Raw genomic sequence first — 22,948 nt, 5'->3', positions numbered from 1 at the left:
GCCGCAGGCGCCTGGCCGGGGCCGCGGCCTGCCCGTCCCTGAGGGAGCGGCTTTCCCGCCGGTGCCGCCGCCGGGCGCTCGCTTCGTGCCAGGGCGCCAGAGGGATTTTTTTTTCCCCCGCCGCCGGGGGAGGTTTTGCCCCCGCGGCGTTTCCGAGGCTCTGGGAGGCAGCGGGCGTGCGGCTCCCAGCTCCTGCAACCCGCAGCTTTTGCTTAAAAAGAGGCAATGGTCTAAGTCTCAGAGCTGAAGAGTAGAAGCTCGAAGGCGTAGCTGGTGTGCTGTTTCAACATACAATCCTGAAGTAATTTTTTTAAATCCCGTTGTTTTTATGCGAATCTGCTGATTTTTGCAGCTCTCACCGGTTGTGGACAGCTACACCGGGTGTGGTGAACGCTTTCCATGTGCCTCTGTCCCAGTCCAGAGGCCTGATAGGCTTTTATACAATGCAAACCGCGCTGACTGCGAAAGCTCAGACCTTGTAAATCCACGCTTGGACAAAATGCTAAACTTCTTCTGTAGCCTTCCCTTCCTAGGGGGGGGAAACGCCGGTTTTGTGGAGCATCTGGCAACATCACAATATTCATCAGGGTTCCCGACGCTCCTCTAATTTACAAGCCAGCCTCCTCCACTGCAGAGGGGGAGAAGCGTTGTAAAACCCCGCTGAAGCGTTGCTCTGTTTTTCGACCTCCAGGTGAATCGTGCTACGATGCGATTTGAAGCGATGTTACGTCTTCGCTTCTCCCCTCCCTCCCATCCTCCCGTCAGCGCTGCAGTCCACAGTCGCGCACCGGAGTTATGTCCCAGTGCCTTGCCTTCATTATGTCAATTAATAGTGGTACTCAAAGGAAAGGAATGGAAATGAATTTGAACCTGAGTTAAGCTACGTGAACAGGGGCTGAGGAAAGGGAGAGTCTTCTCAATGACAAGATGCTCTTGGGACTGGAAAGGGAGGTTGGCAGCTTTATCTTTTCAGTGGACTGTGATCGCTTTCTTGGGAGTAGCAATAAGCAGAGTTGCTGGAATAATGGAAAACATCAAGAACTGGAAAAAAAAGTACGAGAGAAGGGCTTGTGTTTGGTGTCTGAGATCCAGACCCCAGCTTGCCCTTTATGTCTGTCACCAATCAGGCATATTTTTTTTTTGACCCAGCAAGAGAACAGAACGGAGACATGAAATTGCAAGGGTGGGAGGTGTCCTCTGCGTCAACAAAGATACTTGAAATTTTGGGAATTAATTCCGATTTTAATTTTTGAGCCTGTGATTTCATCTTGAGCAAGAACAGAAAAGCGATCAATAAAGAGACAGGGTAAATCAGTACCTTGTGTTTGAGAGCACTGTGCTTGGAGCAAGTAGAGATTTGGCCGTTTTAAATGCATCAGGTAGATATTGAAGCTTCTTGATCCATAGGCTTTGAAAGTTTTGGTGCTTTGCCTTTTTTTTTTTTTCTTCAACCTTTTTTATTGGGTCATCTCCAGATAAAATGACTCCTGGGAGGCCGCAGGAGGATGGCAGCATATGCTGTGGAGTTGCCCTGGATGTGGCTTGGTCGGTCTGTGCAGAAGTCAGTGGCTGACCGATGTCTGTTGTGGCAGCAATGCTAGATTGTGTAGTGTGCATGATGTACTTCAGTGTGAAGGATGGTGTGTGAAACACAATATACCCAGCAGCTTCCCACTGAACTCTTCGATTTCCAGTCCTGGAGCTTCCTGTGTGTTCGGTAACACTAGTGCTGTTTCTGCCAGCAGGCAGTGAATTCCCCTTATGCCTCCTCTTGCAGCCGTTTCCTGAAGCTCCCGAGGTCTCCCATGTTGGAGCAGAAGTGAAGCATATCTCATTAATATGCACAAAGTTCTTGTTTATCTTCCCTCCAGGATTAAGTTAGTGAAGGTTCCATAGACCATGAAGTGTTATGATCCAGCTGTTGGTAAGCGTGAAGGTTTCCCTTTTGACTAAAAATTTGGAAGTGGTCTTGGTAAGGCATGATCTGGAGGGCGCTCATCAAGAGAATGGGGATCACTTGACTTGATGGGGCAATTTGTTTGACATTGCCTACTGGCTGTAGTCTACACAGCTGCTTGGTAAAGTTTGAGGACACCTGAGTGACTTAGGAAATCCTGCTTTTGAGAGTGGCATATCAGATCCTTAGCCTCAGAGGAGTTAAATTCCGTTTAGTTTCAGATTCCTTTAAGTACTCTTGAAAATTGTATTTAAAGCCTTAATACTAATTCAGTATTAATATTCATATTCAATATTGCACAGGTTGTAACAAGAACTTTATTCCTTTTTCTATGTATGTATTTAAATAAAGCACAGGAACTTGGATAGTTACTTTCCTTTTTAACTCTAATTGTTTAAAACCGTGTATTTTTTGCCTGTGGTAAAGTAGACATGCATATGTGGGATAGCAGTATGTTAGACTCTTCCTAATGTCTTTACAAGGGTCTCACTAGCAGAATGCGTAATAATATTGAAAAGGATTTAATAAAATCCATTCCCATTCCTTAAAAAGCAATAAAAGTAAAGCTGTTACTGTGCTATTATACCTGAGCAACAGGAGAATTGTGGGGGAAACTCAGAGCCAATGAGCAGTGGGAGGACTTCAAACTCAAACCTTGTCCAGACTTTTAACAAACAGATCTCATTAGTAACTGGAAATGAAATGCCATCTTGGGGGTAGGCACAATGTAAGTACAACGACTGTATCTGAAGTGGAACTTTTTGTTGCATTCCAAATGAATGGACAAGCAAATTGTGTTGTGGGGGAAGAAGAGCACAAGGGCCAGTGTGTAGATGAAGAAGAACAGGATAGATTGCTATGTAACCTGACCTTCTTCACTGGTTTAGGAAAGTTGCTTAGACTGAAAGCTGGAAAAGAACACAGGAGTCTTGATACCTAGAATCGCTTTCTCTGCGTTTGGACGGATGGCTCATGTTCTCTGTGAAAATCTGTGTGATTATGCCCGCTAGGTGAGAGTTACAAAGTGCAGTGTATCACCTGCCAAGAACTCCTGGCTCCTCTGAGGATCGTAAATAACTGTGTGAGAGGAAAGTAATCTACTCGTAGAGCATGTAAAGAAGAAAGTCCTAAAAGCTGTGCTGTTGCTGTTGAGGGCTGGTTGGTAGGGTAGGCAGAAGGAGCAGCAGCCCAGTCAATTCTGTATTCACTCACTCTCAACAGTAGCCTGATTTGTTTTCTTTCCTCTGATACTGTCACTGTTTCCTAACAAATTCTTTCACTGTGTTTTCCAAAACCAGACTGCATCTCCTCTTCCTATTCACTGTGATGTGCGAATTGCCAGGCCTTGGTGCAAAGTCACTGAAAGGACAGAGAACTTGATTCAGCTTCCTTGGAGACACATCCCTCGCCCGCAGCTTTGACCTCCTGTCTGAAAGCTTGTCAATTCAGGATTAATTGTAAGCATGACTTTATGTTGGAAATTAACCTTGAGTTACTAATTGGTCTCCACTTCAAACAACTCATTTAATTTGAAATGAATCTACCAATGCGTGGCTGTGACCCTATCAGGTGACAGTTAGAAAGGAGCAGAGACTCCTCTTAAACACTGTAGGATTGACCTGGTAAGAGAGCTCCCCCTTAAGACAGCTGTCCAAAAACGGGTTAATGGAGGATTTAATTACTTCCCTAGCTATGACCAAAGATACAGTTAGAATCAGCTGCCACCCCTAACAGCTACTGAGGCAGAACATAGCAGCAGGTGGAAATATAAGAGTCTGTACTGGAAATTTTTCCGTGCTGGGCTTGAAAAAATTGCCAGTGCAACATGGAGAATAGGGAGGATCTGGACAACAGTCCTTCAGCATAGGTTAGAAGTCAGAGAAGAGATCAGATCTTGTTTTCTCCTACTATTTCTCCTCTTCAGGAGGGAAAGCATTAACAACTCTGCAAAAGGGAAAGGATTCATGAATCGGGGAGAAGCCAAAGGCAGCACATATAGTCTGATTCATATTAATCCTAAAATGTGAGCCCATATTGTCCTAGGCATAAGGGTTATCACTGATACTGAAAGAGCCCTTTGCCCCTGTTCCTTTTGGGTACAATGCTCTGGACTCTGTCTGTGGTCTTTAAAGATCTTTTTTTTTTTTTCATGAGCTTGTAGAGGGGTGAGTTGCACCGGCGTGTCCTAATTTTGTATGTGCCATGTAACTTCTTGCTAGGGTTATGCTTGTGTGCAGTCTTCTTGGCTTTCCATCCAGAATAACTACATTTTGGTTCAGAAGTTATTGCCTTCCAGGGTTGGGTCTCTGTCTGAGCTCTGATGCAGTAGTCAGGCTATGTAGGTTTCTCCATTTGGTTCCACTTGTGGGAGCTGGGCAGTCTTGTAAAAGCCCTTAGGGGTTCCTTTGAGTGGAGAAAGGACCCATGAGCAAACTGTTTTGATTTGCTCCAGGAGGCTTGGCTGACAGATGTTGGCTGGGTCCCTACTCTGAGGGTTTTTTGTTGCATATTCATGAGCTGACCTTTTTGGCCACTTCCCATGCAGGAGGGACCTATATCTACATTTTGTTTGCAGTATTAGGAATAGAAGAGGTTGCCTACATGAATGAATGTGAAGATGGATGGGGGTTTATTATCTCTAGTTTTTCCTCTCTAAGTTTCTTCTGAAGCCCGTCTGTGTTCTGTCTGCTCCATGGTGGCCCTGTTTCTCTAGCAGTTACTGTTTTCCGAGGTAGAGTTACCAGGGTATGCAGTGGGGAGAAATGACAGTCTAAATTAAGAGGCTCTCGCAGACTTGGAAGATGATAATTTGTCTGTAACAAAACTCCTCATTAGAATCCTGTTAATTTCCTTTCTGTGACAATTATAGCACAGCACTAGCTCATATGTGCAATGTGCAGAGATATTTCCCTGAAAAAAAGCTTATTGCTACCACTAGTGAAAAACATTCCTTAGAGGAGAAAAGTGTATGTACAATTTTGCATCCATTTTCTAGTATAATGGGAGCTTGGTGTTAAGATAAAATTGTCGGGGCTCTCGCTGATGTTTATTGCATTCACGTTAGACTTCATGGTTAGCATTTCCCTCCTGGCACCTGGCATCAGAGGTGATACTGAGCTCTTGACATGTCAGTCTCCAGCTGTGAGGAACCTGTTACCCCTGAAATTCGGCTCATTCACTCTCTCTTTACTTTAAAAACTCTCCTCCCTCCTTCCTAAAGACATTTTTAAGTAATTGCTGTTTCTTTCTGTTGGCATAGCATGTTTTTGCTTATCCGTCTGTGATGAGGTTTGGGGGTTTAATCAAAAAGAGATTGTTTTTATAATAGACATTTAGGGCCTGGAATACTTTTGCAGCGGTGGTGGTGTATGAGTAAAGTGGGTTAGCGCTTTTCAAAAGTGCTGGACTGGCACCCTGTCCTAATGGTTTGGGAGAGCAGGCTGGACAGGCTCTAGAGAAGTGAGAGATGGATGCTGTGCTGAAAGGATCACCTTTAAACCTGGAGAAGGTCTGCTCCCTTTGACTGACAAGGACAGTTTCGGTAGTTAAGTAGACAGAAGCCCTCTTGTTAATCAGTTTCACAGGAGACCTCTGAGCTTTTATTTCATTATCATTTTCCTATCTGAATCCGGAGGTAGAAAAGTTCTGCTGTTCAAGCCCAGAGGTCATGGGTTTACTTCTTGCACTCTCTTTAAATGTTAAGCTAAAATCTTCAAAGTATTGGAAGGGACATTTATTTAAAAAAAAAAACTTTTGGCTGAGATTGTGAAGAACCGGGGGAAGGTTTTTACCTCAGCACTCCTTGAAAATAACGGATTGCTTTCTAATATTTGTTCAGGATGGGGCAGCTGGACAGTACTTGGTTAGTACTAGCATGATAAGATTGTCATCTTAACCCTTTCATCTGTTCCCAAACTGCAGAGCAATGACAGGTCTGATTTCTCCTGCCACTTTTGTCAAGGGATCAGATCAGGCACTTGACCCCACTGAGCTGCATGGGATGATATTTTAGCCCTTGGCCCTGACCTTAAATTAGTGACAGCATGCTGGATGTTGAGATGTGCATAGCTGCCTAGAGGCATAGCTGATATGGGCATATGCAAAGAAGTTGTCACTGTTTCCCTTTTCCTGTAGAAAAGTCTTTCAGCATCTAAGAAGCTAGAGCCCAAGGGCAGCAGCCAATCTCTCTGGGTCTTTATCTTGAACAGTGTTGCATGCTTCACCGCTGCTGCTCTTTAGAGGCTGTGGCTCGTAGCTAAGAGCGCGGGCCTGCGTGGCTTCCGGTCACTGTGTGGGACAAATTTGATCCAGATCAAAGGTGATAGGCAATGTGGAGTTCCTGACAGCTGTGGATAGGAGAGAAAATCTTTTTTGCTGTATGCTCTTCACCTGCTGGATGTAGGATCCTATCCTATTCCAGAAGTGTTCTATCCAGTTTTTTTAAAACAAATTTGTAGGGAGCAGCGGGAATTTATTCTAGCTAAGGTGTTTCTGATCTGGGATTAGAGCGCATATATCGTGGTATCTTGGCCAGAGGTGCTGGACCCTCTCTGATCCGACTCTGGGCTGTCAGTGAAGCAGCAAGCAGAGGCATTGGCACTGTGCAGCTCAGGCTGGCTCTGCTTGCCCTTCCCCGCTGCCAACCTGCTATTTCAGTGCTTGATTGGAAGAAGCTAAAACTGCTGGATTTCACCTTTCAGTCAGGGCATTCCTCAAGTTCCTAATCCAGGCTCCAGACGGTTAAGAGACTCATCTTGGTATATAGGAACAAATAAGTGTGGTAAAGGATTAAAAAAAAAGAAACCCGAAAAAACAAAAAAAAAAACCCAACCCCGAACTGTGCAACTCTCCACGATGGAGAAGTTTGGTTTCCAAAAGACCCGGCGCATCGTGGCACCTGTCTGCGCTTGCTCAGCGAGACCAGAGCTATCAGGAACTAAATAGCAGGCACCCGAGAAGGGGACCGGAGGGCGGAAAAAGGGGGCCGAGAGCTGCGCTCCCGGGGGCGTGGGGGGCCTGGCGGGCAGGGGCAGGGGCCGGGCTGCGCTGCGCTGCGCTGCGGCGGGGGCTGCGCTGCGGCGGCGGGGCCGCTCCCGGCCGGGCGGCGGCGGAGAGAGGCGATGCCCGCTCGGGGCGACCGGGGCTCCCGCCGCCGCTGCATCCCCGGACGTGCCGCTCCTCCGTCTGCAGTTCTGGGCTCTGCCTCTGAAAGCCCTCGAGGACGCGCAGCTCCCGCGGAGCTCGTCCCCGTCTCCCACCCCCACCCTCCCCCCCGCGCCGCCGCCGCGGCCCGGCATGGCTCGGGGGAGGCGCCGGCCGCCGCCTCGCCGGGACCCGGGCGGGGGGCTCGGGGCACCGCCCGGCGGCTCGGCCTGAGCCCGGCGGCGGGAGGAGGCGAGTTGGCCAAGTCGGCGCCGGGAGGGGTCACCTGCCCCGCGCCGAGCCGGCCGCGGGGTGCCCGCCCGCCAGCGCTGCCCCCACTAATTGGATGTGCCCTGGATGGAGGATTTCCTCCCGGCTGCGGGAGTCATGAAGGCAGGCTCGGCGGCGCTTGAAAGTTTGCCAAGCAGCAGCTCGGTTTAATTTCTTTAAGGATCTGGGGAGAAAGGGAGGGGGGGGCGCTGGGGGGGGGGGGGACCGTTTCCAAGCATGGGAGACAGGCTGCCGGATCCTCATGCCAGCTCTTCCCCTGCTGTGGCTGCCAGCTCAGAAGCGGAAGAAATCGAGGTGCTGGACTCCGAGGATGTCCTACCTATGGCCGCAGAGGATGTAAGTTTCCTTTGCTCCGTGTCTTCCGTGCTTTCCCCCCGAGCCGGGTTAATCGGCTCAAGCTATTTATAACTAAAGTCCAGGATGGGGGGGGAGGACTAGAAGCAGCGACCCTCTGGGGCGACGGCAAGGCACCAGCTCCGTCCCCATCGCCCTCCCTGCGCTCCCGCCGCTACCGGGCGTGTGCTGGCTCCGGGAGCTGCGGCGGCGGCCAGGCGGGCTCCGGCTCTGGCTCTGGCCCCGGCCCCGGCTTCGGTGGTGCAGGTCCCCTCTCCTCCCTGCTCCAGCCCCGGCAGCAGCAGCGCGAGTAGGCTACCCCGACCAGTGTCCCCGGCCGGGGAGATGCTGGGTCACTGCTCGCCTGCTGCAGCGAACCGCAGCTAGCCGGGCAGGGTGGTGCGGTGCAGTGTGGTGCGGGTGGCCGGGCTGCGGGCAGAGGGAGCGGGCTGCGCGCAGAGGTGTCTCTAGAGGCAGGAGAGGGGCTGATCTCTTGTCTTGAGGTGCTGCCTGGGGGCAGAGCGCTTTTCCCGAGTCCCAACCTCTAGGAGACTGACAGGTCTGAAAAACTCCTGTTCTTAGGAGCCTGTTCCCTCCTCCAGCCCCTAAGCAACAAACAGCCGAGGAAGTTTTTTCCCAGGCTTGGCCAGGCTGATAGCCTGTCTCCACCCTCCGAACTCTGATCGCACCTGAGGATGGGATAACTTTGCACTGGGTCTCTACCTCTGCTCATCCAACCTAGAAGGACACCAAGCGGTCCTGTGTGCTTTGAATCTTCTACTGCCGCGCTGAGCAGCAAAGCCTGCAGGGCTGAGCTGTAGTTCTGCATCTACTGGTTCCAGTGCCAGGAGCTCTGGGCAGGCAGGAACTCGCTGTGCATCTGTCTGGGGGGGGGGGGGGCACATGATCCTGCGTTCCTTGTGCGTCCCAGGGCTGCTTGCTCATCTCCTGCCCATTGAACTCTGCTGAGATGAGGACTGTGCAAGGTGCCTGTCCAGGGTGCAGAGGTGAGCGCAGAGTTTCTTCCTGCCTATGGAGGGATGAACTGGCGTGTACAGAAGTAGTGACATTAAATGTCTTTCAGAAGTGGGCTCTGTCAGGGGTCTTGGGCCAGCCTGACAGGAACACTTCTAAACTAAACCTCTAGCATGGCTTGTCCCCTTGCCTTCTGCTTTTGTGACAATACTAGGGGAGCTTGGCTGGGGCTGCTTAGGGGCAGTGCCCACTCCTGATCCCCCCAGCCCTTTCTTCTGAATAACCTAGAATTTGTTTGGTGTTGGATTTTTCCTCCCAGTGGCTAGCAGAGGAAGTGCAGCTACCTGGTAGAACTGCATTGCCAGACTTATTCCTGAGGACTGTAAATCCCGGAGGGAATATGTGATGCAGTTTGACCTCTGCTGTAACACTGCTGGATAGTCCTAACTGGAGCATGCCTGACCAGGAGTTTGTGTAGCTTTTAGTGGGAAAGAACGGCTTTCCAGGACCTTTCACAGTCCAGGTTCCCAAATGCTAGTCCTTTCTTACTTCAGATTGTGATCTTTTCTTCCCTGACAAATATTGTGCTTGTCTGGATGGCCTACAAGAAAGATTTCCTGTTGTGATACATGTGGGTCCCTTGGAGTTACTCCAGCATCTACAAGAATGCAGCCATTAGCAATTTGATCCTGCCAAGGGCCCGGCAGAAGCTATAAGTGCTGAGTGCCTGGCAGGATTGGGCTGCTGAGATAGGAGAAAGATAGGGAGCTTTTCTAGGTGAAATCTAGAGTCCCATCCTAATGCTACTACTGACTTGCTGCATGACCTTGAGGTAGTTCAGCCTGGGTCTGAATCAGCTCTTGGCATCATGTAATTACTTCTGTTGAGATCTGCGTTGTGATTTGACTCTTGTGCCTTGTCTTCTGCAACCAACAAAGTGAGGCTGAGTCTGCAGTTGCACTGGTTATGGGAAACTACTGGGACCTGGCAGTAGATGATGTGACAGAAGCCTGAGGTATCACAGATCATCTACAAGTCAGAAGAGCAGGAAGTGGTGTAAATACCCTCCTTCTCCACAGCCGAAAATTTCCTGCTGAAACAAGCAGGCTACAGTGTCATCTCTGAATATTCAAATCGCTCTGTGCTAGGAGCTTGCCCACTTGACACTTGATTGGAGTTTTTGGTTTTCTATGATTATTATTACGTTTGAAGGCTTGATGTAAGATCTTAGGCTTGGCCAGTGAGAACTGGCACAGGGTCAGTTCTTTATATGTTGTTAACCATAAAACTATTACATAGTGGAGGTTTGGCTGTCACAGCCTTGACAGCACATAGCAGCTCTGCTGCAATGTCATTACAGCTCTCAGAGCAGCATTTGACAAAGCCAGGATTCAGGCAGTCCCGACGCGTTCTGTTTAAAGTGCTGGGCAAATTTATGATGATAAATGAGAGTTTATAAATGAATGGGAGAATGAGGAGGAGGGGAGCCAACAACTTAACTGATTAAATAAAATTCAGTAGCCTTGTGTGTAAACCACTGTCTCTCCAGTCAATTCTGTTTTAGACCTGTCTGCCGCATGGAATGAAATACTCTTCGAGGACTAGATAAGACTCTCACCAGAGCTCTGCTTTGCATATAGCACAGTGAGGGGATTTACTTGCATGAGTCTGATGTTTGTTATTTTTCTGACTTGCTTTTCTGGAAAGGTGAATGAGACAGAAGCTAAGTGAGACAGAAGCTAAGTGTTGTGCTGAGCAGCGCTTCAGACAGGAGAGCTGGGAACGTGTGGGCTTTTTCTGGAGACCCCAAGCCAGTGGTTACCCCACCGTTGCCGCATGGAAGTTACTCTCTCCTCAGGTGACCCCAAATCCATGCGAGAGGAGAGAGAAGCTTAAGCACTTCAGTTAGGAGTTTCCCCTGGTGGCAGGGAGGGTGAGCTGGCAGACACGGGGCAGGAGGTGGCTTGGCACTGGACTTTGTGCAAAGCATGAATTGGAGCCCATCATCAGCTTTTTTTTTCTGTTCCCAAGTGACAAGGACTTGTGGAGTGTTCATGTGATTATCTGCGTTCAAGTGGAGCTTCCTGGGTAGCTCCTATACATAGCTTTTAAGGCAGATCTGCTGGAACAGAAGTTGTGGGGTAAACCCATGTAATGGAATCTCTGCAGCCTTCCCCTCCTCCACCTTGTGCTAGAGGAATTATCCTCATTTTTCAGATGTGGATACAAGAGGCTTAGAAAGCTGGTGGGTTATCAAAGGCCTTGCAGCAAGTCCCTGCCAGAGGTGGGAGCAGGCAGCAGCCAAGGCTTTGATCAGTCCTACTTCTTAGCTTGTAGTCTGTGGGTCAGTGTTGGGCCACAGGACCTCAGAGTGATTTGAAAAAACATTGCCAACTCCTCCCTCCCCTCAGTATACACCAAGCTTTCTTGATCCCTGTGGATAAAAAAGCCTTTTATTCCTTGCTTGCCTGCAAGTAGACAAAGCGGGAGAAAACAGAATTTACACATGAATGTTCTGAGTTCATCCTAATTTGGATTTGTAAATTAAAACTGTCCTCCCTGTGGTTGGTAGATTCCCCCTGCTCCTCCCCCGGAAGGGTAGGTGATTCTGGGATGAAGAAGGATGTTGGAAATGGCACTAAATCATTTGGTTATTTCTGTGTTAGAATATACTTCTACAGTTTACTGCATGTTAATGTCGTTGCTCTTATACCTTGTTTTTCTTCTTTTTCCTCCCTTATGCTTTGCCTCTCAGCACTGGAAAGCTCTATTTGATCAGGTATGTGAACAACTGATGTATTGTCTCTGTCTTGTGAGCAAAGACTCTAACTTGCCTTCCTCTTTATTAGATTTTCCCTGCTTTTAACTTGCAGCCTAAGAGTAATGTGCTCCATGTTCCCAGTTCCCAGGATGCTGGTGTACAAGTCATAATTATCATTACTTCTTTTGGTCCCTCCTCTCATTTTTTGGTCAGAGCAGCCAGAGTCAGAAGTGGGCCCAGCCTGACCACCCTCCTGGCACAGGGTCTGAGCCGAGGCGTTGTAGCGGGTGCTCAGCTTGCTGTCAGTTGCACTTCCCTTGCTTGGTGAATGAAAGCATCTTCTGCTCTTCGAGGCAGGCAAACTAGGACTCTGTAAAACCAGCGCTGCATTTTTTTGAAATGCCTCCCCAGCTGGTAAACTGACTTCTGTAGGATTACATCAATTTGTTCTAGGGGAGGACCTGCTACTTTTAACTTCCACAAAATGAATGAAGTATCTGCTTCTGTACCAAAGTCCATGGTTATATCAGGTAAATGCTTTGGGTCAGATCTGTGGCTGGATGAAATCGGCACAGCTCTGTTGAGCTCTGAGTTATATGAGCTGAGAATTTGGGTTGTGGATTCTAGTCCGAAAATTATACTCTTAGCTGTTTTAACTGGCATATTTGCTTTGTGGTGTTCCTTCCATCTGTCAGGCTGAAATGCAAAGCAGCTATAAACTGAAGGATTTTTCTAGGGCTGGCTTGCTTCTAAACTGCACCGCTCTCTTGATGTCATAAACTTTTGTGCTGTTGTGTGTGCATATAAATGTCACCTTCTGTAAGTGAGCTCTTACTCTGATGCTGGCGTCGTTCTGGCGATACTAAAGTTCTGATGTGATTTCATCCCTGCTTTATGAGGCGATAATCTTGCTTCTGCATGTGGCCAAACTGCAAAACCAAAGACTGTAGCGCAGTCTCCAGGGAAGGATGTCCTCTGTACCCAGGGGGGTCTTGTTGTCATTCAGTTAATAGCTGGACTGCTTACTATGGTGAGCGCTCATTTGTACATGATTAGCCACGACCAGGTGTTAATCCACGTGTCTGGATTGCAGGACCTTTTTTTGTTGTACAGTCAAGCAAACTGGCAGTTGAGAACTAGATTACTGTAATGGTTGATCACACTGAAATTATATAGTGTGAATTTGCTGGGACTCCTAAGGAATGCTGCCGCTCAAAAGGTGAATGCAAGAGAAATTGCTTGTAATCTGGGCTGAGTGTTTGTTTCAGACAGTGTGAATTCTCTCCTGTCTCAAAAGTTAGCCTTAATTTGGAGTCTGATCCTACAAGCATTCTTTGAAGTTGTTGAGTCCTTGTGGGATGGGGCTCTTGGCTGGTAGCTACCTCAGGCTCAAAGAGAGGAATGGGTAATTTCCCACTGGACTTGCCTGAATAGTAGAAATGTCTTTTTTTTTTTCTTTTTTTTTTTTTTTCAAAGGGAAGGGGGGGAGTTTGACTGTTGGATTTACAGAACATTACCCCAGAGATAAGGGAATGGACTGTAAAGCCGGACCTCTGATAATTAGCCACGTTTCCATTAGGGCTGCAGCTGATATTTAAGCTGTGTCTATGAGGCTTTATTATCAAAGAGAATGCAACCTGTGAAAACCAGTCACAAGTCCTGAATAAATCAATAAAGCCCTTGTTGCTTGTGGGCAAAGCCAAAGAGCTGACGTCTTCCTTCAGTGTTATATCAGCAATGCAATGCAATTAGCCCTGCAACGAATTGCAAGATGTTGTTTGTCATGGAACAAGGTTGCTACTCCCAGCAACTCTGTGCTGGTAGGAGAGGGGAATGTTTTGTTAAGCTCTGATTGGCATCCATGTGAAACATGAGGACAGTCTAAATGGCTACAGAAAGTATGTGTGTTGAAATTCAGAACGGTTGCAGCTCTCCTTGTAAGATATGACTGGCCTTATGTCTGCTCAGTGTGGAAACGGGTGGCCAAAGATTCACATGCTTTGTGCTTTTGTGATTGAGGGACTAGGACTGAATTTGATGTTCTCCCTTTCTCAGCTGGGACAGATGGGCCTCTGTCCACCACCCTGAGGAGAGTGGCAGAGCAGGAGAAGGCCTTAGAGAAAGTTTTAGAGTAGTTGGGAAATTGCAGGCTAGGCGTCTATGAGTCTCTCGCTGCTGAGGTGATTGAGTATGACAGCAGACACAGTGAGGGAGTGGTCAGCACCTTCTCCCATCCTTGACTATAAAAAAAAATTAGGATGAAATTACAATTACAATTGATGTGTTTTTCTGGGAGAAGAGATTTTTGAAAGATTTTTAGGTTTACTGACACAAAAAAAAAACAGGTTTCTGTTTAGACATACTAACTTTAAGGGTTTCTTTCTTTTAGGGTTTTTTTTTTTGATGAACTCCCTCAACATCTTATATTAAAAATTCAGAGCTCTTCCATGAAAATTGTCATTCAACCTCAAAGCAATGCTTTTTGCTTTTGTTTATTTTGGGGGGTGAGGGGGAGGAACGACTGATGATCCTTTTTAGAGGAATTTTTCTATTTGTTTTGATCCAGCTCTAATCTGTTGTGCTGGGAACTGTCAATGACTCAAGCCAATATCTCTAGCCACTGGGACATTGCTTCTTTTAACAAGAAAAAAAATTTGGCAAAAAGGCAGATCTAGAATTGCTTCCTTGGCTGTGAGGTTCAAAGAAACCCCTCCTAGGATGAAATCTTGGCTGCACTGAAGCAAGTAGCAAAACTCCTGAATTTAGCGGGGTCAGGACTTCACTCAAGACTTTCAGGGCAGGCAGACAGGCGTCTTTTCAGTGCGGCAGCCAGGAAGTTACAGTACAGCTGCTGCTTCATACCATGCTTACGAGATGTGTATTTTATTACAAGGCGATGGCCCTTGGGCAGCTCTAACTCACTTTTATATGGGAACTTTTATAGGGACTCATACATTTATTTATTGTGTTCATAAACACCCTCCACCCACGTACACATTAGCTCTGCATCTGCTGCCTTCTGCGGAGCCTGCACCGTTGCTGAGTGCTCCCCGTTGTCTCCGTGTGGAATCCAGGCTCTGAGAAGAGCGAGGCATTGCCCCTCTCCGTCCCTCCCCACTCACTTGTTTCTTCTTTGTTTGGTCTTCACTAGCCAAATAACTTTTGTTGTTGTTTTTGATGTCTACCGTCTTTGGATAGATTTAGAAGTGGGGCAGTGCCAGGAACAGGTCCTGGCGGTCTTTCACACTTTTACGCTAAAAATATCGTGTGCTAATTCCCTTGCGTGCAGACGGGAGAACGTCCCACTGGCCAGGTTGAAGCCGAGCTGTCTGGTGATTAGAAAGCGAGACTGCACCCAAGTCTCCTGAGGGGCTGTCCCTGCTTTGCTGTTTCCTTTCTGAGGCCTTGGGTGCCCTTCTTTACCTCCATGGGTAAGGAAGGGCACCCAGTGTCCCCGCTTTAGAGATGACAGCAGCTAATGGTTATTGTCCAGCCCTCAGCCATGCGGAATGAAAGGGGCTGTCTAGGAGGACAATGTTCATTAGTAGGCGGCACTGAGTCTCGTTAGCTGGCGAGAGCTTGTATCTTGTTCTCCGTTTGCCCCATCCCTGTGGCTGCTGAGCTTTCAAGGGTGAATTAACATTATCAGCCCTCATCTCAGAGTTCTCACTTCTTCTCACCCATATCCTGGTTTGTAGCCATGACAACAAACTTGTTTTAAATAGACGCGGACAAAGCTCACCCAAAAGACCCTCCTTGCTGGCTCAGCACCTTGGCCTCATTGCCTGTCGATCCAGGCTGCGTTTTTACTGCAGCTGCTTTAGGAGTCCTGGATTCCTTCCTGAGCCTTGTACGTGGGTGTAACGGCAACAGATGAACAGAGTTTATGGGGAATGCAGAAAGATGCCAAGCTACCCTGACTGTGTAGGCAGATAATGGAAAGCTTGAGCTCAGAAACAAGGCTGTAGAGATATCCTGGACCAGACGCACACTTGCCAGGAAGAGTTCATTTGCTGACAGTACCAGCGGTGGGTGCAGCTGAACTTGCTTTGCCTTGGTCTTGTAAAGCATTAAAATATGCTTGAAGGGAGACCTTGCAGGCTTCTTAAATCCAGGGCTGGTTCATGCATGATTGAAATTGCAAAGCGCTCCATAAAATCAGGCCAACTATGATTGTAGTTGATGGTAACTGGGAAAGGGAATCATTTTGAACTCAATGATCTTTTACGTTAATCGCGTCCCTTTTTCTCTGGATAGCCTTTAACACAGGCAGGACTAGCTATTTCCCACGCTATAAAAGAAATTCCAGTTTGTTTACTGGGACACTGTTGAGCTAAACATCACACTTTAGTTTGAAAAGTTTCCCTGACTATTGTTGCTGGATAACCCCTGCTGGCTGTGCCTGGAAGACTTCACCAGGCAGGTCTCGCTGAGCTCCAGACAGTGGTTTGTGCCTGGAGATTTTGCTGCTTTCCCTGACAAATTCCTTGTCTTTTCCTGCTGATTTGTGTGGCTCCCTGGGGGAGGAAGAGGAGAAACTGCAAGGTGAAGAATGGGAAATTATGGCTGTGACTAGCAGCACGGGAAGGGGATTTTAGCACAGGGTCATGTGCTATCTCCGAGTCCTTGCCTGGATTTTGGGCTATTGCTGTCCTTTTAGATTAGTGCTCATTAGGACATGTGCCTGTGCCGCAAAGAGGAGGTTGTGGGGACTGGAACTGGGAATAATCATTGGTTTGTTATTTTATCTCCTAATGTGGCCTGGAGAATTCAGAGGTGCTAGTAGGAAGACTGTCCATGGTGATAACAGATCAGCATGCAGGCTCTAAAACCAGGGTCTGCCTTGCCCACTTTATTAGACACTTCTGTGAGCGAGATAAGAAACTTGCCCCCTTCTCCCCCTCCACCAAGCTGTGCATTGTAAAGGGGAAAGACGCTTCAAAAGTGTCCCTAGGCAATGCACAGAGGGGATTCTGCATCTGCACCATGCCCTGAAGTCTAATCTCATTTACAGTTGTCAGCGTGGGCTGCTGGAAGAGATGAAAGGCAGAAGACAGGGAGGGAGAACAGATTAGTCTCGAGCAGAGGGCACTGGGAGTGCACCTGCCTCTGCCCTGCTACCTTGAGGAGGGGGTGGCAATGGCAGCTGGGCATGTGTCATCTGCTGCTCTTTGAGGCGCCTAGCCATGGAGCACACGATTAATGACTCAAGGGGCTGGGCTTTTGTGAGCGATAAAGCCCTGGGATTTAGGCAGGGCTCTCAGGCCTTTTCTTCCAAGCAATGCCATCGCTTTACATTTCTCAAGTGGCGTTTGGGGCACATGGAGCTGCTGTCTGGGACCACAATGCTTCCCTTTCTCCTCCCTCCCCAAACTGCACTGACCTTTGTCATGCAGCATTAACCCTTTGACTCCTCCACTTTGGGCTAGGGGGTCGAGGGGAAAAAGATTCCCTTCAAATTCATTGCCCTGTGGATGGACTTGAAGGGAAGAATGGGCTGGTAAGAGAGGAGCAGTTTTTACTGAAGGAGATGATTGGTTTGCTGATGCTGTATGGATTATCAACCCTTTGCTGCCTTCTGCCAGAAGCTCTTTGTGAATAAAGCATCCCCCAGGAAAGGGAGGAGGAGAATTTGTCATTCTTTTAGTCAAGGAGAGAAACTGAGGCACTGAGCAGTGAACAGATGTCTGAGACTATTCCCTCCACAGGGAAATGCCTGGCCTTTTACCCCAGGTCAGCCTGTGTCTATCCCCCACGTTTTTGCAGTGGGGATACATAGTGTTTTTTCAGTAAGTGGTATGGGAATGGATGGTGATCTGCCAGCACTCCAAGCCTTATGCCACAGATTTGACTTTTAGCCAGGACACCCTGGATTGTTGGCTCGGCAAGAAAAATCTACCTGGAGGTCATTAATGATAGTCATGCTTCTTGCAGGATGAACAGTAGAAATTCCCCAAGTTAAAAAAGCTCCTTAGTCCACCAGCACCTCTGTACACTGAACACCAGCCAGCCCCTAACATGGATCTGAGTCTCTGGGGTTGTGTCTGTGTTTACAATTTCCCTGCAGCATGGATGATTTGTGATCAGCTGCCCCATCTCCCCTTTCTCTGGGCATTACAGTGTTCCTTACGATACTCCTCTCTCTGTTTCCAACAGCCTGGACCTGGACTGTTGGCTTGGCTTGATAGCCACAAGTGTAAAGTTGGGAGTAAAAGCCATGACTATGAACCAGACATCAGCAGTGAAGCAAACAGCTTTAGCTGGTAGAGGTGGGCACATCCTGAAATGTTTTAAGGAGTCGTAACAAACACACTGAAAAGCACATGGAGGGTGAGTCAGTCTTACACAGCTCGTGAGTTACTGGCAGCTTGATATCTCTAGATTTGTAAAAGCCTCAGGAGGCTTCCTACTCTTTACACATTTGCGTACCTTCCACATCTGAACTGCCTGGAAACCTGCATGTTAACGTGTGCAGCCTCCGAGAGGGAAGGCAAGCTGCATTCAGACCATTGTATCTCTCTGCTGCCTCCTGATCACAGCTGCAGTGAGGGGCTTTGGTAGCAAACACTCTGCCATTTCAGCTGAATGTACTGGGTGTTTTTTAGGTGCATAGATCTTTGCTAGTGTATTGTTCTCAAATCCTATCTTACACATAGAAAATCACTGAAGCAATAAGAACATTTAAGCCTGCATATTTAAAAAGAAGAGGGGAAAAAGAGCCATAAGCACAGTCTGGATTGATGGTGTTCTGCAAATCAGCTGCTGCATTGTGCTCTGTAGCTCTGTGCCCTGTTAGGATGGGAGGGAGGGAGAGGGGGAGAGATCACCCTGTCTCCAGAGGAACAAACCCAGCTGCTGGGTGAGTTGAGGCAGTTCAGAGGTGCTTTTCCTTCATCACTTTCTCTTGTAACATTTACAGGGCATCTGAAGTTACTCTCTCTGAGACCTGGAAAGTGTTTCTCCTCTGTGGTAGGAGGTATGACGTTCCCGTTGCTTTCTTGTATTTGCAGTCAGTACAAGTGTACCAGGGCACGTTTGCAAATTAAATGCAGCAGTGGGCGTGTTTGAGTTTGACAGCAGCCAAGGAAACTGTGATCTCTCTCCGCCTCCTCACTAGGTATCATACAATGTGTTTGGTCTGAAATCAGCTTGGTGCCAATATGCCATGAGGCAAAGTTGGTGGAGTGCAGATGATGGGCTGTTTTCCTGCACTGTTGTACGTACAGGCTGCTGAGGGAAGCTGAGCTCTTGAATGCTCTGGTCTTTTTGGTGTTGTGAACCTTGCTGGTTTTGCCAGTTCAGTCTAGCTCTTGGGACAGTCACCACCATCCTCCTCCTTCCCTGATTTCCTGGATAGTGGTACCCCCCCCCAACTCAGCTACTCCAGGTGACATTAGGGATATTCTGTCACCAGAGATGATGTATCAAGCTGAAAGATGAAGCCAGAGTCCTGAATGCTTGTGATCACTCCCAGTCTGATTTTTTTTTTTTTTTTTTTTTTTAGTGAGACTAGTCACAAATCTCTATGCCCTGGCCGGATTCTAGCTGTGTAATTTGCTTCTCTGACAGTGTTGTGATTTCAGCTGGAGAAGCTGGCTTTATGTTCTCTCTTGTATGATGTGAAATTCCTCCAAAGGACTCTGTGAGATTTGAGCATCCAACTCCTCAAAGCTCTTTGAATAGCTTGGCCTCTGATGCTAACTCAGTGCACCTTCCCTGTCCCACCCCTCCAGCAGCTGCCTGGTCACTGCAGGTCTGTGAAGTGCTTCTCTTGGACGCTGTGTTGACATAGAGGAGCCTGGAGCCAGACTTCTACCTTGAGCTGGCTCTGGGTTCTGTCAGGGGGCTTCCACACTGGTTGTGCAGGCAGGGAGCTCTCTGGCAGTTTGCGCAAGAGCTGCTTGTTGCTCTCTGTTGCTCCCAGCTGCTCTGGGCCCAATCCAGAACTTCCCAATAGGAACTCTTCTTCCTTTAAAAAAACACAAACCAGTAAAGAATTGCAGATTCTCTGTAACTGACCTTAATCAGTAGTGAAGAATCATCAGTGCCTGTAATGTGAGGTTGTTCTCTGTGTCAGGGAACCATGGGAAAAAAGGTACCCAAGTCTCACTTAGACCTTGAATTCCTTCAATTCTAAAACTAATCCCTTCCCCCCGCACTAGCAGGATATGGAGTATGTATATATTCTTAGTATATGTTCCTGTTGCTTAGGAGCAGCTGTCTGCAGTGACCCTGTACTGCTAGTGAGAAGAGCAATGATGGATGAAACTGATGTTAAACAAGCAAGATCAATCTTTCCCCTAGGAACTGTTCTTCATGCTCTTTGATACTCGACATACTCTTGTATGTAGTGTATACTCTGGAGTTTTCTGAGCGAGGCAGTTGCATGGGAAAAATAAGCAAGACTGCTGGAGGCAAAGCTGTTTGTGACTATCATCAAACCCCTGGTCTCACATTTCTTCAGGGCACTGTTCCCTGAGGAAACATCTCTTTGCTCCTGTGATCCTTCACAATTAGACACCACTGCTGAAGGGAACCCTAGTTTGTATAGCAAACTTGTTGTGATCTCTGGGTGTAGTGTAATTGCTTGTTGCCTACAGCCTACAGGTAGTAGTGAGACAGATCCTTGCTAACCTCTCAGGCAGAGAAGGAATCAATATTATGTAAAGTGGAAAACAAGGTTTCACAAAAACTACTGGAAGACTGTCCTGAAGTCCCGCATGCTCTGAGCTGGTCCAGCCAGAGCACTCGAGAACAATGACATGGTCCTTATATGACAATGGCAGAGTATCTCCCTGTCAGGCCTACTAGGAAACAGATTTTTGTGGTGGGGATAGCAGCAGTATGGCTTCATGGTTATATCAGTTGAAGCTGACTGGGGTGTAAATGCCATATAGCCCCCCTCCACAAGACAGGACACCTTCCCCCAGGGTAGCAATAGTAAAAATGTCTTCCGAGGAGTTGTCATGTGTGTGTGAAACAGCCTTCTCTAGCTGTATTCCCCTCTGTGGCCCTTGAACTGAGAGCTGCCATTGCTGCATTGATTTATGGGGTCATTTAAAGATTGCTGCTGATGACCAAGAAGAGCTAGAGCAGAAAGTCATTTGCTAGTTGCTGATTTATGGCCGTAGAAAACAGTCCTGAAAAGCACAGTGAGGATTTTCTGGATCTTATGTGGTTGCAGCTGACTGGTAGCTCCAGGCTGTTATTTGACCATGTGGAGTAATAAAACTGGGGAAACTAATTAACTTTTGGGCCTACTGCAAAACAAACTAGTTCATGCAAAAAATTACTTTGTACTTGCAAGCAACAGCGACTTTATGGACTTATGAACCTGTATTTAATGACCAAGCGTGTAGTATGGCACACAAAGTATGTGCCTTTTGCTGACTTCTAAGGCCAAAACAGCATTTGACAAGCTCTACCAATCACTGAGGATCTGAACAGTAGCTTGGGATAATGTTCTCTTTCGTCCTTATTAATTATGTAGCTGATGTGTGGGTGGAGGTGTGACACAAAGCTATATTGGATGGTTTCTTGTAGTCTAAAACAGCCTGAATTATGCAAAACCAACCTGAGCCCAAGCAGATCATTCAAGGAAGGATGCTCTCCATGGTTTGAGTGCTAGAGGCTTTCTGAGGTCACTTTGTGCTCACAGCCTGTTTCCCTATAAGGTGTAGCTGAATGAGAGGCTCTTTCCCAGTGGAAACACTAGGCATTTTTCTGATGTTAGCAGGGAAACAGAGAATCAGCCCTGCTCAGGACCTTCCCTCTCTAATAGGGATGTTCTGTCTGTTGGTTCCAGTTGTGATGGTTACATCAAAGAAGGGATGTTTCAGAGTGCCCCGGTAGGTATTGTGTTCCTTGCCAGTGGTGGATGGCTGAGATGTTTATCAACATTGTACAGATGATCCAGCCTCTGTCATCCTACACCAATTTGGAAGGAGAGAGGGAGGGAATGGCTGTAATCTGAGTAAGGAGGAAGAATAGCCAAAGTTAACCCTTCTCCAGTCCTATCACCCCTGCCTTGCTCAGTAGCCCTTGTTACAGGAATGTTTAACTGCCTGCTTTCCTGCTGTTAAGTTGGTTTCTATTTCAAAACCCAAATATCTGCTCCACTATCAGCAAACATGACAGAAGTATCTTACTGAGATACGAGAAAGAGAGACTATTACTTTTGTTTTGTATTACTAAGATAGTGTTACTAGGTCCTAGCAGGAAAACCACCTTTTCTTTTTCTTTTTCTTTTCTTTTTTTTTTTTTAACCTTTTTAGTTTTTCCCATCTCTTTCTGTGATGGATGTGCTTGAATTGTTGTGGTACCCAGTACATGGGACTATACCAAGCTTTATTCTTTTTCTTCCAAGCTAAGCAAAGTATTATTGCAGAGCTATTATTTGACCTAAAATAAGTATGTGTGCATACTCGCTGCTATAGAATTCTGCTTTTTCACACATCAAATCAAGTCCCTGTGGATTTTCACCTCCCTCCCAGATCTGGCAGACAGTGTAAAAGGGAGCTATTTTTAATCTGAAGTGTTCTAATGTTTCAAGTCCAGAGTATAAGATATAGTTTTCTCCTGACAAGGTTCGTGGCTCATTGCTATAAAACTTTTGTTTTGAAAAGAAGGGTAAAACTTCCTACAGGAAGGACAAAAGTTCTGATTTTGGGGCTGCGGATCTTAGTTACTTTGAGGAACGGCAAAACACTGGAAATGGCTGTCCTTGGGTTGAAAAATTTACCAACAAAGAGGAACAATTTAACAGAGGAGCCTCGGAGGACTGTCAGTAAGGTCCATTGTGGTAGAGTGGTATGAGAGACCCAGTTTCCCTCCTTAGGTCAGGCCTTTAGGCTGGACAGTGGGCTGGAGACCTTGTGTTGTGTGTGATGGGAGCAATGTTCCCTAATCAGTGCTGAGCCCTGCTGTGTCTGTCCCTCCAGTCCTGCAGAAGGTGCTTCAGTGCAAACCCCAGCCCAGCTCTCTTCCGGCTCCTGGTGCCGAAGGAGCCATTCGTGACAGTCCAGGAGGTCTCTATGCTGGTGTCCCCTCAGCTGGGACATGAGTCCCAGCTAATGAAACACAGGGTAAGGGGAGCTCCCTGCAGTTTTAAGGGCAGAATTCTTCCTTGCTGAGCAAATGTTCATCCTGGTCACCAAACTGACAGCGCCCTGCAGACACGGTCTTGGTCTTTGCTGTAAGTGTTGTCTAATGCGGCCCACTGATCACAGCATCCTGGCATCTGATGAGGCTTAATGGGGCAGCCCAGCCCTGAGCCCGGGAGACCAGCCATGGTTCTGCCCTGTGGCATGCTCCTCTCTTTTCTGCCTGGTGCAACAGGGGAGCAGCGCTTGCTTCCTGGGACTAGCTAGATCAGGTTGGTAGTCTGCCTGGCTATTGTCTCTGGTGTTGCTCACTAGGTATGTCACTAGGTGAGTAGCAGCAAAGAGAGACCCCGTGGCTCGGATCTGATTAACCTCTGCGACTTTATC

At 47.5% G+C, this 22,948-nt stretch overlaps 1 protein-coding gene across 11 annotated transcripts in view; it reads left to right on the top strand.

The window, feature by feature from the left end:
* Window positions 1-7,592: 7,592 nt before the first annotated feature.
* The window catches only part of RHBDL3 (rhomboid like 3), a 72,149-nt gene continuing 56,793 nt past the window's right edge, over window positions 7,593-22,948 (top strand). For 4 of the 11 annotated variants that reach the window (XM_009678945.2, XM_009678939.2, XM_009678941.2 and 1 more), the window contains exon 1: window positions 11,330-11,477. In XM_009678945.2, the coding sequence (XP_009677240.1) occupies window positions 11,331-11,477 (147 nt within the window). In that variant the 5' untranslated portion in view covers window position 11,330. Of the gene's footprint in view, window positions 7,727-11,256; window positions 11,297-11,329; window positions 11,478-22,948 lie in introns of those variants that run through there. The other 7 variants (XM_068913781.1, XM_068913778.1, XM_009678942.2 and 4 more) reach the window with 5 other exon arrangements.

The sequence above is a fragment of the Struthio camelus genome, chromosome 19 (assembly GCF_040807025.1).
Source record: "Struthio camelus isolate bStrCam1 chromosome 19, bStrCam1.hap1, whole genome shotgun sequence".
NCBI lineage: Eukaryota > Metazoa > Chordata > Aves > Struthioniformes > Struthionidae > Struthio > Struthio camelus.
This window is presented reverse-complemented; position numbering and strand designations above follow the sequence as displayed.